This window comes from Geotrypetes seraphini, chromosome 3 (assembly GCF_902459505.1).
Source record: "Geotrypetes seraphini chromosome 3, aGeoSer1.1, whole genome shotgun sequence".
In the NCBI taxonomy this organism is placed as follows: domain Eukaryota; kingdom Metazoa; phylum Chordata; class Amphibia; order Gymnophiona; family Dermophiidae; genus Geotrypetes; species Geotrypetes seraphini.
This window is the reverse complement of record NC_047086.1, coordinates 361,306,036-361,322,410: the sequence shown is the minus strand read 5'-3', so window position 1 is coordinate 361,322,410 and position 16,375 is coordinate 361,306,036. Positions and strand designations below refer to the sequence as shown.

The 16,375-nt window shown below is 43.7% G+C and overlaps 1 protein-coding gene across 1 annotated transcript in view; it reads right to left on the bottom strand.

Moving 5' to 3' along the window:
* Window positions 1-2,250: 2,250 nt before the first annotated feature.
* Window positions 2,251-16,375, bottom strand: part of FBXO28 (F-box protein 28) — a 39,955-nt gene continuing 25,830 nt past the window's right edge. Inside the window, exons 3-5 of the mRNA XM_033938944.1 lie at window positions 15,898-16,036; window positions 15,182-15,377; window positions 2,251-6,342 (exon numbers count right to left, since the gene is read on the bottom strand). Coding sequence (XP_033794835.1) covers window positions 5,948-6,342; window positions 15,182-15,377; window positions 15,898-16,036 — 730 coding nt within the window. The 3' untranslated portion in view covers window positions 2,251-5,947. The remainder of the gene's footprint in view (window positions 6,343-15,181; window positions 15,378-15,897; window positions 16,037-16,375) is intronic.

Below are 16,375 nucleotides of genomic sequence, written 5' to 3'. Positions count from 1 at the left end.
CTGCACTCCTTTTCTCTCTTTAACTCCCCCTTTTACAAAACTGCAAAAGTGTTTTTTAGGGTGTCAGGTCAAAAGCGCACTGGGACAAAGACGCGCGCAGACAATTGAGCGCAGCGCGGAGGTGCGCGCCACAGAAAATTACTGTTTTTAGGGCTCCGACAGGGGGGGCGTGGGGGAGAACCCCCCCCCACACTTTACTTAATAGAGATCGCGCCGCGTTGTGGGGGGTTGTAACCCCCCATATTTTACTGAAAACTTCACTTTTCCCTTATTTTTAGGGAAAAAATTAAGTTTATGGTAAAATGTGGAGGGTTACAACCAGTGTTCCCGCTAAGCTGCGCTGGCGCACAAAATATTACATCGCAGCGCACAAGTTTCTCGTCACAGCGCACGGCAGATGGCAGGGCGGCGAGAGGAGAATCGGGCGAGTTGGCTCATAACTTGCTGGCGCCCGATATTTTTAGCTCACAGCGAAAAAAGTTTGCTCACAACACCCGCCCGCTTAGAGGGAGCACTGGTTACAACCCTCCAAAACGCCGGCGCGATCTCTATTAAGTAAACTGGGGGGGGGGGGGGGCTCCCCAACAAAACCCCCCATCGGAGCCCCTAAAAACTAATTTTCTTCGGCACGCGCCTCCGTCTTGCGCTCAGTTGTCGGCGCGCGCCTTTGTCTATGAACCATTTTTTAGTGCTGAATGCTCTGCACTGCTCCTGATGCTCATTGAGTTCCTATGAGCATCAGAGAATTCAGTGCGCTGGCCAGCACTAAAAACCAGGGGGGGGATTTCTAACAAAGAAATATAGATTTGAGCTCAAATCTCTTCATAGACTATGAGCCCCTATATCTAAGCAGCCTATCAAAAAGGTAACCTGGAGTACCATAATTTAAGGACTTGAAAGAGGCACATCCTGTAGGCAGTCAGCGACGCAGGCACCTCTCCTCCTCCAAACCCCCCACCCCCACCTGTATAGTAATAGCAAGCTCTGGGCATGCATGGATGTTGATGTGATGACATCATACATGCACATGACATCATCACGTTGACATCCATGGATGTCCTCCAGCCATGGCACTGAATTTAGTGTGCTGCAGCTTCAGAAAGTTTACAGGGACGCTGCTCTACTGTATAAGAGAAACAACACCGATAGTCAGGGCTTGTAGGAAAAGGTAAGATTTTAGTCTCTTTACCTATTGCAATTTACCAAAGGTTATCTTAACCATATGCTGACCATGTGTTGTGGATGATGTGGCCCTCCTAGCTACAGACCCTTTCCCCAAGCAGAGCTGTTCCAGGACTACTGGTAACTTCTTAGCACAGGGAATCCTCAATGAAAGATTGGATTAAGACCCAAAAATAACAATCTAATACAGAGCAGATGAAAAGACATCTCAACTTGCAGAGTTAAAACTGAAGCGGGAACACTGCCCAGAGCCTAGAGGGCAGAGAGAAGAAAATGACTGATGTCTTCTGCAAGCAACTTTTGAGTTGGGGTGCATGACCCATCCATAAGGAAATCTCAAAGTTTTATATTCTTTATGGCCTCCTGCTTTTTTGGTGAAACACTGGTGTTGGTTATTTCTATACCACTATCCTGATCTTTCTTCTGAGATGGAACTAGGACTACAGTCATCAACTACAACAAATTGAGGACTGTGAAAGTCAAGCTGTCTCAGTCAGTTTCCATTAATGAGAGTAACAGTTTGTGTAACTGATGGCATATGAGAACTTTGCAAGTTGGCAAATTCGTACTCCCACTTAAAACAAAGATGAACCATCTGGCAGTGATTTTACATAAGCTGAATGTAAAGTCCTACATTCAAAAGGTCAAAGAAATTTTAATTTTAAAAAATTGCTGTCATTTGAAATCCTTTTTGACTCCAAAAAGAGATAGGAACCTTCTGTTGTATAGTATCAGACATTTGCTGCTTTGTAAATACAAAAATATCATTTTCTTTTTGGTTGGGATGAGAACTTTTCAGCACCCTCTCGTAGTTTTTTAGGGGATGGCTTTTTGTATTGGAAGGAAATTTCTGTTTTCTGATTTTGTAACTATAAAAATGTTTAAAATAAGGTTCAAATTAAAAAAAAAATGGAAAGTGGAATTTACCTGCAAACAGAAACTAGTCTTGTCAGACAGGGTAGGCAAATCTAGGTAGGCCTTGTCAAAAATTTCTTCCTCTTCCTCCACACAAAAAAAGGCAAGCAAACACTCTCCCACCAACTTTCCCAGAAATAAAGGTATAATATACTCATCTCTACAGGTGGTTTATTAATCAGTCTTTCAAAATAAGTACCTGTTAAAGAAATAATCCTGTTACATAAATAAAAACCCTGTGTAACAAACATTAAAACAATACATGAATGAATAAATGAATAATCGATGTTATAGTCACTGTCAGTTGTCCATTGTGAAGCCATTCTTACAGCAAAGAAAGGAATTAGAATATCGAAGGGATAAAGTGACAATTCATAACAGCTATGGTGAACAGGCTGCCATTAATATTCTTATGGCTTTAGAACAAGCTCATACAATCCTTCACATACTCCATAAAAATTTAATGACTTTTGGTGGCAGGAAGCTTAGCAAAGTGCCAGACTCACACGTCTAGCCCTAGCTGATGAAAAGTTTCCTTTAAGTAATGCTTTTACTTTCCAGGCATGGGCATTGGACATTCAGTGGGAAAACCTGATTTATAAAAGGAAAAATGTCACCGATTCTAGCAGCCCATCATCAATACTCCAGTTCCAGGAATAAGTAGCAGTTGATTTGTTTTATACTTGTATTTACTACAAGTAACATTCTAACAGTTCCGATATGATCAGCAAACCTTTCAAACTGTAAACTTATTAACATTATTGTACAAGAATAAAAATTAAAGACCAGTACAGCGTGTGCAAAATAACCAGCCTATCAGATAGTCTAAAGGTGGAAAATGAAATTTGGACAAGTGGGCAGGGGGGAGAGAAGGGAAAGAATGTCAAAGTTGAATTTGGACATTAACTCCAACTTAAAAAAGCAGATGACAAATCTGTCTTATGGATCAGGTGGAGCCAGTCCTGCTTTCACCCACAGATGAAAGGGAGTAAAACCCTAAAATGGCTCAATCTTCCTCTTATGACAGCATTTGTTGGCAATTCTAGTCTCCATTATAATGAATTATTATTAAATAGAATTTTCTTACAAATTGTACTTCAGTGTCAAGCTGAAGGCAGGAGGAAAGCCGAGGTGAATGTCTTTAAAGTAAATTTTAAAGTAAACATTTACATTTTGTAAAGCTACAAATGCCGATAGGCTTCTACTGTTATAAGATATTTGCTGGGTAGACAGGCTATAAATGGAGGTGCTTCTTGAAACAGCCAGTCAATGACAAGCTCGCACCAGATATCTGGTGGTCACTTCCACCTCAGGGCTAATGTTAAAAAGCCTTTGTCCACTTCAGTCCAAAGCAAGATCAAATAAATGAGTAAAGTACATAATTCAGACTATTAAAAATCTAAGGAGCATAATATTTGTTTACCTGCCAAAAATATACAAAATTTGAGGTAAGGATGAGTAGGGGATAAATTAATCAATCCATATAAATTGGATGTTTCTAGAAACAACAGTGCAAGACTCATTTGAGCTTGTAAGTGCAAAAGAAAGACTGAAGCGCTCTGTGTGTGTGTGGTTTTGAAGAATTAAAGCAAAAATATATTCCTTTTTCTGTTACTTCAACTGGGAACGTATGATGTACAAACGCACACACACATGGATACACTGTGCACTATTTATGCATCACAGTTTTCATTATGGGTCAAAACAGCACCAGCACAATGCTATGAACAGCCCATGTGTACAGAAGACCGTCAATAGTTGATTAGGGAAACAGAGAACCCTATATTCTATAAAAACTATTTTCTTCAGTCTGGCATAGGGCTGCATGTTAATTGTAATTAACATGATAAAAAATAATTCACAACCAATAATTATATTGATTGCTATTCCCTCCCACCAGCTATGTCTGGTCCAGCATCTCTCCCTTTCCCTCCCAGCCCTACTTGCGGATCTATAAAACTCAATCCCTCCCCCAAATCTTCACTTTGGCAGTGATATTCATAGGCTGCTTCTGACCTGTGCTGGACCTTTCCCTTTGACCTACCCTGCCCTTTCAATAACAGGCAGTTGTTTCAGAAGGAGTGGGAAGGGTCAGAGGGAAAGGCCTGGTGCAGGCCACAGGCAGCCTATTTGTATCACTGCTAAAACAAGATTTGATTTTTAACAGGTACACTTGGGGTGCGGGAGAGGAGGGAGGGAACTGAGAAAGTTTTATGGAACCATGGGTAGGCAGGGAGAGGGAGAGGGAAAAGAGGAGAGGGAGGGAAGAAAGAGATAATGCACCTGGAGTGGAAGAAAGAGGTGTTGGACCTGGGTTGGGGGGGAGGAGAAAGAGAGAGGACCTGGTGGGAGAGGGGAGGGAAAGATTGATACTACATAATGGGAAGGGGGTTCCATGGGGACCTGCCTCCTTCCCCCAACACTTTGGGCTCAGGCCTCTTCCAAAACTTTAGTACCTGTTCAATGACTGCTGGGGTAGTCAAAATCCCACCAGCTGAAGCAATCCACTGCCCAATTCGCTCCCTTCCTCCTTATATTGCTTCAGGAGTGAGGATGTCAGCACTTTGCCTCTAGCCACCAATGCCGACACTCCCTGAATATGCTCAACATGTGCCAGCATCAATGGTAAGAGGTATGCCGACAACTTCCTCACTCCTGAGGCACTATGAGGAGGAAGGAGGCAGCTTTGGCAACAGATTTCTTCTACTGGCAGGGCTTTGGCATCCCCAGCAGCAAAGGAGGCAGCAAGGGGAAAGAAATGTGTGGCTCTCCCCCAATGGACTGCTGGCTACATCCTGCCTTTAATCGTGCACAGCCAAATCATGACAAAGTCAGTCTAAAATGACAGAGGAAAAATGACAGGTAGATAAGCCACGCTTTGAGGAAAATGCTGCACCACAGAACTAGATTGCAGCTTAATCTTCAGGTTATGAGGGGATACAAGCTAAAGAAAATCACTTCCCCCTCATCCCAGAGATTTTATAAGAGGGTCAAAACTGCTGGTTACCAGCTCTCCCAACCACAGGAAAAGTGTTCTATTGAAAGGATACACTAGGCCTAGGCCAAGCCCGTAGATATTTAGAAAGGAAAGCCCTGGGTTCAGGAAATTAAACTCTGTATGCACATCCATCTATTCAAATATAGACTATGGCACTCACAGGGTGCTGGGACAAGGGTGTTACAGCTGTATTAACATTCCTGGACAAGTCTTAAAAACAGAGTCAACACTGTAGAAGAGCAAGTTGTTTACCCCATTAATGGATACAAAAAAAAAAAAAGGCTGCAACTACTTTTAAGACTTTTCAGACAAGGTCACTTAAAATAGTAAATTTCGTTTAAAAACAAGATTATGAATAGTGAGGTGTTGAATCTGTTTTCTTTAACGTGAACAGGCAATTCTCTGCTTACAGTTTTCACTTCTAGTCAGTAAGAACGGGATTTCTTTACCATCCTTATTTTAATGTGCATATCTGCATAAACATTTTTTTAAACTTTATAACAAAACATATATGACACCAGCATGGGGGTGACAGGTAGTGGAAAAAATACATCTTCAAAACCATGATAATCAGATCTGTGAGTAAAATCAATTGTAGTTTAGTCTAGGAAAGAGACTCACCCCACTGGAAACAGAGGATAAAGAAATATCTTAAAGTTGGGTCTGGGAGATAGGGGGAACCAGGTCAGGATGGGGTGGGGGACGCAAGTTACTGGTCAAGTCTCAGTTGTGTTTTAAAAAGCCTGGCAGCCAGAAGAACACCATACTCCTAACCACAGCATCCCAGCAGGTGAAACTGCTTGGACTATGAAGCATGGGTTCTTCTGGTAATGTAAACCCATTCTGAAATGGTTATTTTTTATTTCGCAGACGTTTCGATTTCCTAGGACAGACCAGAGTACTGTCTGTTTTCTTCCGTTTCCGAGGAGATTCTTCAGCTTGTCTTGACCCAGAAGGATTTTCCACTGCACTCTCCATGACCTCTCGCAGTTTGCGTTCCAGTTCAGCCAGTCGTGCATTCTGCTCACCTATGATTTGAGTTTGCTCCAGCAATTTCTGATCTTGGTCTTGGAGCTGCTTCTGTTGCTCTTGTACCTTGGTACGGAATTCAGAAACCTCACGTCTCAATACGGTCAGCCCTGCACCATTTGTTTTGACTTGCTGCTGGAGTTTGGTAACTTCCTGCCTGGTAGGGCCTTGTTTGGAAAAGAGCTGCATTGTTGTGAGAGCTGCAGATGGGCCTGGGACTAAGAAAATGAAAAATACAAATTATACATGGAGTTAGGAGGCAAGTCAGACTCCTAAAGTAAAGTAAATGTGATGAATAGTAGTATCATGTGTGATGATTAAACATTAATTCAATCCAACTATCAAGCTTCATTTTACTGAAATACATGAATTTGAGGTTGGCTGTTACCCAAGATCAGACCACCAGTGGTATGGAGTCAGTACATCAAACCTTCAACTCAAGATTCCTCTATTTTTCTACTGTCCAACTCCGACTGCAACTGACATTAGGCTTTACATTTTTTGGTCTAGGTCCAGAACAAAGATATACATCTAAAGTATATAATGATAAATTTATATGAGACCACACACCAGAAAGCTCCATCTTCTAGTTCACAAACTCAACAGCTCCCGCTGTAGTAAAAGGGCAAAAAAAGCTAATGTGAAATATTACATATAATCTTATACAGGGAAAAATAAATAGGGGTGCAAATCACCAAAGATAGTCTGGGAGAAGAGTTTAAAATTAGAATTACATAGGAGAACATGAGTAAAAATATCATAGAAAAATGTTTGTGTTAAACTAAGAATCTACTGTCTCTTTGCTTATACCAATTAACTGTGCAAAAAACACCATGACCAACTGAACTTTTTTTATTTAACAAACAAGGATGTGTGTGTGGGGGGGGCTCAATTTATATTTTAATTTTTACCTTTAGAAGGTAAAAATTAGAAGGTACCTTTAGATGCAGCACATGAATCCAGACTATAGGGTTGTGCCAATCTACCAGCAGGTGGAGGCAGAGTTCAAAATTAGGACTAAGAACATAAGAATTGCCACTGCTGGGTCAGACCAGTGGTCCATCGTGCCCAGCAGTCTGCTCACAAGGCGACCCTTAGGTCAAAGACCAGTGCCCTACTTGAGTCTAGCCTTACCTGTGTTCGTTCAGGTTCAGCAGGAACTATTTAACCTTGTCTTGAATCCCTGGAGGGTGCTTTCCCTTATAACAGCCTCCGGAAGAGTGTTCCAGATTTCTACCACTCTTTGAGTGAAGAAGAACTTCTTTACGATTGTACGGAATCTATCCTCTTTTAACTTTAGAGAGTGCCCTCTCGTTCTCTCTACCTTGGAGAGGGTGAACAATCTCTCTTTCACTACTAAGTCTATTCCCTTCATTATCTTGAATGTTTTGATCATGTTCCTTTCTCAGTCTCCTCTTTTCAAGGGAGAAGAGGCCCAGTTTCTCTAGCCTCTTATTGTACGGCAACTCCTTCAGTCCCTTAACCATTTTTGTTGCTCTTCTCTGGACCCTTTCGAGCAGTACTAAGTCCTTTTTCATGTACGGCGACCAGTATTGGATGCAGTATTCCATGTGGGGGCGCACCAAGGTCCAATACAGCGGCATGATAACCTTCTCCGATCTGTTTGTGATCCCCTTCTTAATCATTCCTAGCATTCTGTTAACCCTTTTCGCCGCTGCTGCACATTGCGTGGACGGTTTCATTGACATGTCTACAAGTACTCCCAGGTCTCTTTCCTTGGGGGGTCTCCGAATACTGCACCTGACATCCTGTATTTGTGTATAAGATTTTTGTTACTGACATGAATCACTTTGCACTTATTCATGTTGAACCTCATTTGCCATTTCGCAGCCTATTCCTCGAGCGTGTATATGTCTCGTTGTAGGTCTTCGCAATCTTTCTGTGTCCTCACCACTCTGAATAACTTTGTATCGTCCGCAAATTTAATCACCTCGTTTGTCGTACCAATTTCCAGGTCGTTTATAAATATGTTGAAGAGCATGAGCCCGAGCACCGAACCCTGTGGCACTCCACTCGCGACGCTTTTCCAGTCTAAGTATTGGCCATTTACCACCACTCTCTGTTTCCTATCTGCCAACCTGTTTTTAATCCACATGGATATCACCAGTGTTCCCGCTAAGGTGCGCTGGTGTGCGCTTGCGCACAAAATATTACCTGGCAGCGCACAAGTTTCTCGTCACAGCGCACACATTGTAGAGCACAGTTCTTCAACCGCCGGTCCGCAAACAAAATCTTGCCGGTCCGCGAAGGATTCGGTCCCCGCCGCAACGAAAGGCCGGCGTCAGCTGACTTGCAACTTCCTGTTGCAGTCGCTGTGCCGGGACTCCTGCCTTCGCCGGGACTCCTGCCTTCCACCGCGTTTGCCTCCTGCCTTGTCTCCGCACCTCCAGACCAGCAGCGGCAGCTCTGTATGTTTTTAACTTCGGCACAGAGCTGCCCCTAATCAATAGTTTAGCGCGGTTTCATAAGGCAGCCTCGGGGCCTTTGCTAGGCCGGCCCACATCGCATCATCGAAGCGGGCCGGCTATCAAAGGCCCCGAGGCTGCCTCATGAAACCGCGCTAAACTATTGATTAGGGGCAGCTCTGTGCCGAAGTTAAAAGCATACAGAGCTGCCGCTGCTGGTCTGAACTCTTGGGCCGCTGAAGGAGGGCAAAAAGCAGCTATCCTGGAGGTTTCCCTTCCTCTCGCCTTACAGGTTCCTTTTTTCCACCTTTTTTTTTTTTCCTTCAAACGGCAACGGGCCCCAGCATCGACATCAATCAAGTAAGTTCCACTGTCAATCAAGCGGTTCTGCTCGGCCAAAGCTTCCCCTGTGACATGAGCCACCCTCAGGGGAAAGAAAGTGACCCACAAAGGTGAGGGGAAGGGGGGCAGATGATGGAAGTTGGGGGGGGGAGAGAGAGAAGGGGCAGATGATGGAATGGAGGAGATGAGAGAGAGAGAGAAGGGGACAGATGATGGAAGTGAGAAGAAGGGAGAGAGAGCAGAAGGCAGATGGATGTCAGTTGAGAGGGGAGAGCAGATGCTGAATGGAAGTGGGGAAAGAACACATACTGGATGGAAGGAGGAGATAAATAAAGGGGGAAGAAAATAGTAAGATAATGGAGGGGTGAGGGAAAGGGGTGACAAGCTGTGTGTAGACACAGTGAAAAGAGGGAAACGGGACTAAATAGTAAGAAAGAATTTAATTTAGATGGAGGCAGAAAATAGAGAAGGAAGACCAGAGAAGAAAAGGGAAGAGAGCAGAGAATGATCAGATCTGAGTGGAGGAAATGAGAAGAGAGATATGCTAAAAACCACAGGGGGGAGGGAAGGATAGAGATGCCAGACCATGAGGGGAACAGAAGGAAGATGATGGATGCTAGACCAAATTGGAGGGTGGGGGGGGGGCAGGAGGAGAGATGGCAGGGAAAGACAGACAGTGAATGGAAGGGGCAGATGCTGGACTGAAGAGACAGAGAAGGTTATCATGCTGCTGTACCGGGCCATGGTACGCCCTCACCTGGAGTACTGCGTCCAGCACTGGTACTTTAAGAAGGACACGGTACTACTCGAAAGGATCCAGAGAAGAGCAACTAAAATGGTTAAGGGGCTGGAGGAGTTGCCGTACAGCGAAAGATTAGAGAAACTGGGCCTCTTCTCCCTTGAGCAGAGGAGATTGAGAGGGGACATGATAGAAACATTCAAGGTACTGAAGGGAATAGACTTAGTAGCTAAGGCAGGGAGAACGAGAGGGCACTCTCTAAAGTTGAAAGGGGATAGATTCCATACAAACGTAAGGAAGTTCTGTGGTAGAAAGCAACATATTTATTTGGCTCATAACTTGCTGGCGCCCGATATTTTTAGCTCACAGTGAAAAAAGTTTGCTCACAACACCCGCCCGCTTAGAGGGAACACTGGATATCACCCTCGAATCCATGGCTTGAAATTTTTCGAAGTAGTCTTTCATGCAGGACTTTGTCAAACGCCTTCTGAAAATCCAGATATATAATGTCAACCGGGTCACCCTTGTCTATTTGCTTGTTTACTCCCTCGAAGAAGTACAGTAAGTTTGTCAAGCAAGACCTTCCTTTGCTGAAACCGTGCTGGCTGGTCCTCATCAGATTGTGTCCGTCAAGGTGATCAATGATGCGGTCCTTTATCAGCGCCTCTACCATCTTTCCCGGTACCGAAGTCAGGCTCACTGGTCTGTAGTTTCCCAGATCTCCCCTCAAATCTTTCTTGAAGATCGGCATAACATTCGCCACTTTCTAGTCTTATGGAATCCTTTTTGATTCGATCGATAGATTGGCTATTAGTTGAAGCACATTGGATGTTAAGCCTCCTAGTCAATTAGTATTACTTGTAACAAAGCATGCAAAACCGCTGCTGCTATAACTCCTTTCCCATAATGAACAACCCCCCTCCCCCCCCGATTAAACACAACATACAAACCTCAAAAACCGAACCGAACCGTAGGGTGGGACCCTGTGATTCATCTGCTGCACCTAAAGAAAATTATCAATAAAACATCATTTTTCCTTCTTTAGCGTCAGCAGCAGATGAATCCAGAGACTAGTGGGATGTAGTAAAGCACTCCTTATGTTGGGGAGGAACCTGGAAAGCACCCCACAACAGGACTGACTCTCCAAAAACAGCATCTGTTCACGCCATCAAGTCCAATCGATAATGTTTAGAGAATGTGTGTCAAGAAGACCAAATCGCTGCCCAACAAATCTCCTCCAAATCAACTCCATCTAAGAAGCTGCCACCGATCTCATAAAAAGCATTTTAAACACTACCAGAGGTGCCAGATATGTCAAAAAACATATGCCAACACAATCGCCTCTCTAATCTATATGTCACTATTGCCTCATTCTTAGAGCTGGAGAATAGAACAAAAAGTTGGTCAGACTTCTGGAAATTATTAGTGACTTGCAAGTACTGAAGAAGCACTCAGTGAACGTCCAGGAACCTCAAATCCCGGAATTGTTGTCACAATCTTCCTCCTTGAAGGAGGGCAAAAACAAGGCTTGACAGATGTGAAAATCCAACAGGACCTTCAGGAGGAAACTACTACTACTATTATTATTAATTATTTCTATAACACTACCAGACATATGCAGGAAAGAAAGAACTGGGCGTACCGTATCTCCAATGTCTGAAAATTGTAAAAACGGCTCTCTACAAGACAAAGCTTGCAACTCGGAAACCCTTTGGGGCTGGGAAAATCGCTACAAGAAACATTGCTTTGAGCATAAGATCTGAACAAAGCTTTCTTAGAGAGGGTTTAAGGCGATTAACCCCTCTCAAAAACTGAGCCACATCTGATTGCAAAGCCAAGGAAGAATTAGATATTTGACCTCTATAGTACGCTAGAGCTGCTACTTGTACCCTCAGCAAATTGTACACCAGATCTTTAGACAACCCTTCTTGTAAGAAGCCAAAATTTGCTCAAGCCGGCATTGGCTTTCCCTCTGAAATCATTTCCTGGCCTCACGACCTGGGAGCCAAACCAGTGTGAGCAGCAGACTAGAAAAGTTGCTCACGCTAGCAAACATTAAATGAGGCAGGGGTAAGGAAGTGAAGGCGCAAGTGTGGCATGGGGAGCAGAGAAGTGCCCATGCCCCCACCAAGACAGCACCTGTGGCGGATTGCCTCCCACCCTCCTTGCTACACCACTGGCCACGAAAGCCCTGCGGACTGATGCCAACGCCAGACAATTAATAGACCATTAGGCCTCCTCCGCTGTCCACTGCCCCTGTGTCGAATGATCCAAAAAAAATGGGCTCCCCAACCTGATAAGCTCGTTTCTTTCATCACCAGAAGCCAATTGGCCATCACCAGTTGCATGCCCTGTAGAAGGTTGGAATCTTGAAGCTGCTGCTGTGAACTCATGGAGTCTACCACAGACACCGACTGTATTCCTGAGACATCAGCAGTCACCAGTTCAAAAGAGAATGTTGGAGGGGCCTCATGTGAAATTGTGCCCAGGGAACTACCTCCAAGGTTGCCACCAGGGACCCGAATACCTGCACGTAGTCCCAAGTCCTAGGATATGGGATTTCTAAAAGCTGACATACTTATACTTGAGGCTCGTTGAAGCTTGTCTCTCCTCACCTAAGAAATACTTTCCACTGCGCCATGTCAACCCTTATCCCCAGGTATTCCAGGGTCTGGGATGGAAAAGGTGGCTCTTTGAAAATTTGATGACCCATCCCAAGGACTGCAAGAGCACACATACCTTGTCTGTGGCCTGGCAAGATTCCTGCTCTGACAAGGCCTGAATTAGCCAAATGTCCAAATAGGGGTGCATCTGAAACCCCTGCTGCCTCAAATTAGCTGATACTACTATCATCACCTTGGAAAAGGTGCAGGAGGCTGTGGCCAGCCCAAAGGGCAGAGCCCAAAATGCTGACCTAGCATCGCAAAGTGCAGGAAATGCTGAGGAGGCCAAATCACAATATGTAAATAGGTCTCCTTGAGGTCCAGAACTGTGAGAAACTCCCCTGGCTGCACCACCAAAATGACAGACCGCACTATCTCCATGTGAAAGTGCTTGATTTTGAGGAATTTGTTGACCTTTATGGAGGTCGAGAACTGGATAGAAAATGCCCTCTTTTTTAGGACAAAATTAATTGAACATCATCGTTGCCACATTCTGCAGGTGGAACAGGCACTACCACTCCCATCAAGGCATTCAAGGTCTATCTGACCACCTCTCTCTTGGTAGGCAATTTACAAGGGAACTCGGTTGTACCATTGCCTTTAGGTCTGCCATGACAAAGTGGCTGTAGATCTTCTACTGCTTATAAGCTGTCTCTTCCATCGATTAAAGGTGTTCAGTCAAGGAGTCAACTCTTCCGTTCTTGCTCTTTTCTATTTACTGCTTTATAAAATGAACTACCCATCAATCTGCAGTCATGCACTACCTATCAAATCTTTCCAAAAAGATTAAAAACTTTTTTGCTATTTTGGATTAGGTGGATTTTTTTTTTTAAATATACTGTGCAAAATCTTAATGTAAACCAACTCAAGCCCCTTTTGCAGGTATGATGCGGTATATAAAACGAAGGATTAGATAATATTAGGGCAATTCTAATTTGTAGCCTTTTGAATACATGGATTTGAGGTTGGCTGTTATCTAGCACCCAGCGACCTGCAGTAATGGAAGACCAGGTAACAGTAGGGTGGAAAGGTTGAGATGATGCTCTTTTGTCCTGCCAAAAGCACTGCTTTCGCTGAAATCCAGACATTTGATAAAGGGGAGGTCTGCCAGGCTTATAACGCTTTGTGTCTGGGAAGCCTTTCCTGGCAGTTTGGGCTTATCCTCAGGTAAGTGCTAAGATTTTGAGTTCCCAAAATCCTTAATTTGTTCAAATCTGCACCTTCCACTTAAAAGGGGCGAAGACAAAGGAAGCAACTTGCTGTCACTGCCAATGCCATCTGCTTTGTTGAAGCTCTAATAAGATCATAGTGCATCAGCTAAATAGGCCAGCCCTGTCTCCACATCTGGAAACTCGGCAGGGAGCTGAATGCCTGATTCCACTAAAGAATCTGTCACCTGCTGAACCCAGCTGAGACAAGCTATTGTGGCTTAGGAACTACAGACCGCTGCCTGCAAGGAAAGAGCTGAAACTTCAAAAGACTTCTTTAAGGAAGCCTTTAGTTTCCTATTCTGTATGTCTAAGTGCTATCCCCCCTTCCACCGGCAGTGTGGTATTTTTAGTCACTGTCATCACCAAGAGATCCACTTTAAGAAGTTTAGATTTTTCTAGCTCCTCCTGAGACACCGGGTAAAGGCGCGCCATGGCCTTAGACACCTGTAACCCTGCATCTACATCTGGGGTGTCCCACTGTGCTGATATCAGCTCCTGCATTGCTTCATGCACCAGGAAAACCTTAGGAGGCTTGCGGGTGCTGGCCATTTTTGGATTAGACATGGCAGGGGATACCTACTTAGGCGTGAAAATGTTCAGAGCTTGCAGCGCCTTGGAAATAAATGAAGGAAGCTCCTCTCTGTGAAAATCCCTCACTGCTGTGGAGTCAGCAGCTTCTTGAGCCACAACCTCCTTATCCTCTAGATCTGGCCCTTGAGCATCCACTCCTAAGGCTGTTGGATCCACCCATGAAAGAGGAGAGGAAACAGGGGACACAGAGCCCCTTTCTGACCCCGAGAATACCTGCTTGTGTTTGACAGTTAGACTCCCAGACCATGGCTGGGCCATTAGTGTGGGCTACGGAGTAAATAAGTTCTGTGCAGCAGCAAAATAAGTTTTGGTGAAAAAGGTTCTTGAAGTAAGGGCTGGCACATGTCGGTGTTTTTAGACCTCGTTGCTCCCCCAGCAGAAGCAGTGGATGGCAAGCTGAGTCCTGACAGCAAAACCTCTGAAGAAAAAACTGCAGGAACATCTTTTCTCAGCCATCAAAATGGCAGCGATGAGCTGTGGAGAAGCAGGTTAGCCCCATCTCTGTGCGAGAAAAGTCCCTGGAGTCCAACATCGACAGGTCCGCGGGAATAGAGCTCATCCAGCCATTGAAGTAAAGCAAAGCCACAACATTGTTTGCCACTTTCCACAGAAGGAACAGCGTTTAACTACTTCAGCTGCCATTGTTAATGGCGCCATAAACCACCACCCTGTGAGTACAAACCCACGCAGTGTGAACAGTCTGGAACAATCTTCCACCTCATCTAAGGGATGAACCGTCCTTTCCTATTTGAGGCCCTACTGAAAGACCCTTTTTTTAACACTGGCATGTCTCCTAGTTGAACTTAACTGAATTTTCATCAGGTCTGTGGGACTTATGCACCCAGGTTGAGGGCCATGTATCAGAATGTGGATGTGTACCTACTTGTGTGATTTTTTTTTCTCAAGAATTTTATCATTTTTATTGTTAGCCACTATGATCTGTTTTAGCATTTAGTGGAATATCAAGATTTTTAACAAACATAGTGCTATATTTGAATTTTATTAAAAGATAGCATGCATGCCTTGTTCTATGCACTGGAGGCAAAGGGAAAAAAACAACATTGAAACTGAAAACTGAAGTATACCTGGGGGAGATCCTATGAGACGTCCTGAAACATCTGAACCAGGCAACTTTCTCTTTAGAATTGGAACAATCTTCTCATCAAAGTATTCCATGGCCATGGATGAGATATCTCTCAATTCCTGAAGGACTTCATGGGCTCTCTGAGGAGCTCTTGTAGAGTACACATATCTCAGCACACGGTAGATTTCATCAATCACCTACAACATTTAGAGTCACTGAAGGAGGTTCTGCTGAAGAGCTAGTATTAGGGACAGTCTTCATGGGCAGCTCACACAAGTTGCAGTATAGTACAAAACTATTTTAAAATCTCACTGAACATCTAAACCTTTATCCCAAGAACGATGTATGTTTCTTTAAAATACAATGCTAGGATTAAAATCTTAATAAAGGGCTCCTTTTACGAAGGTGCACTAGCGGTTTTAGCGCATGCACCAGATTAGCACGCACTATAGGAAGCGGTAGCGGTTAGCACCTTTGTAAAAGGAGCCCAAAGTGACTACAAGCCAATAGCGCATGAAAGTAGGTGTTAGCACAACCACCTGAAAACTCTTATCACCTTACAGAATGGCAGGTTAAGCAAATAGGGAAGTCCAAACTGAAGCATTGCTAGAACTATAACTAACAAAAAAACCTATGCCAAATATCCTTTACAGAAATACACAACATTTTGGGAAGTATTTAAATTAGTCAATATGCACCTAAAATATCCCATATTACCTTTCCAGGAATGAAACAACATAGATTGGAGTCCACATATTTCATGAAAGTCATATTTAAGAGTGAAAGCCTGGTTTCCACTGCAGCTAGGATGTCTGCATGGCGGGCCAAAGAGTGATTCCTCCGTTCCGATTCTCGTCTTCAATTTAAAAAAAAAAAAAAGGCACAAGTCAGATATTTATATTATCTTGAAGATGGACAGACTCAGTGTTTGGAATTATACCTGTAACCAGTTTGAACTTTTGCTTTCTAATAGAAACCCAAGATAGATAGATTAGTTATAACCACAGTAACTTAAAAACAATACCAGGGAACTGGCTCTCAGTTGATCCATTTAATACTTCTATGGTGGCATGGAAAGATACTCTATACTTATTCTTTCCATATTGTTTAGTTGTTGGGAGTTACACAGCTATAGAAATATTCCTGGAATATTTTAGAATCTATCATTTGCTTAAGCATATATACAAAGTGAGTT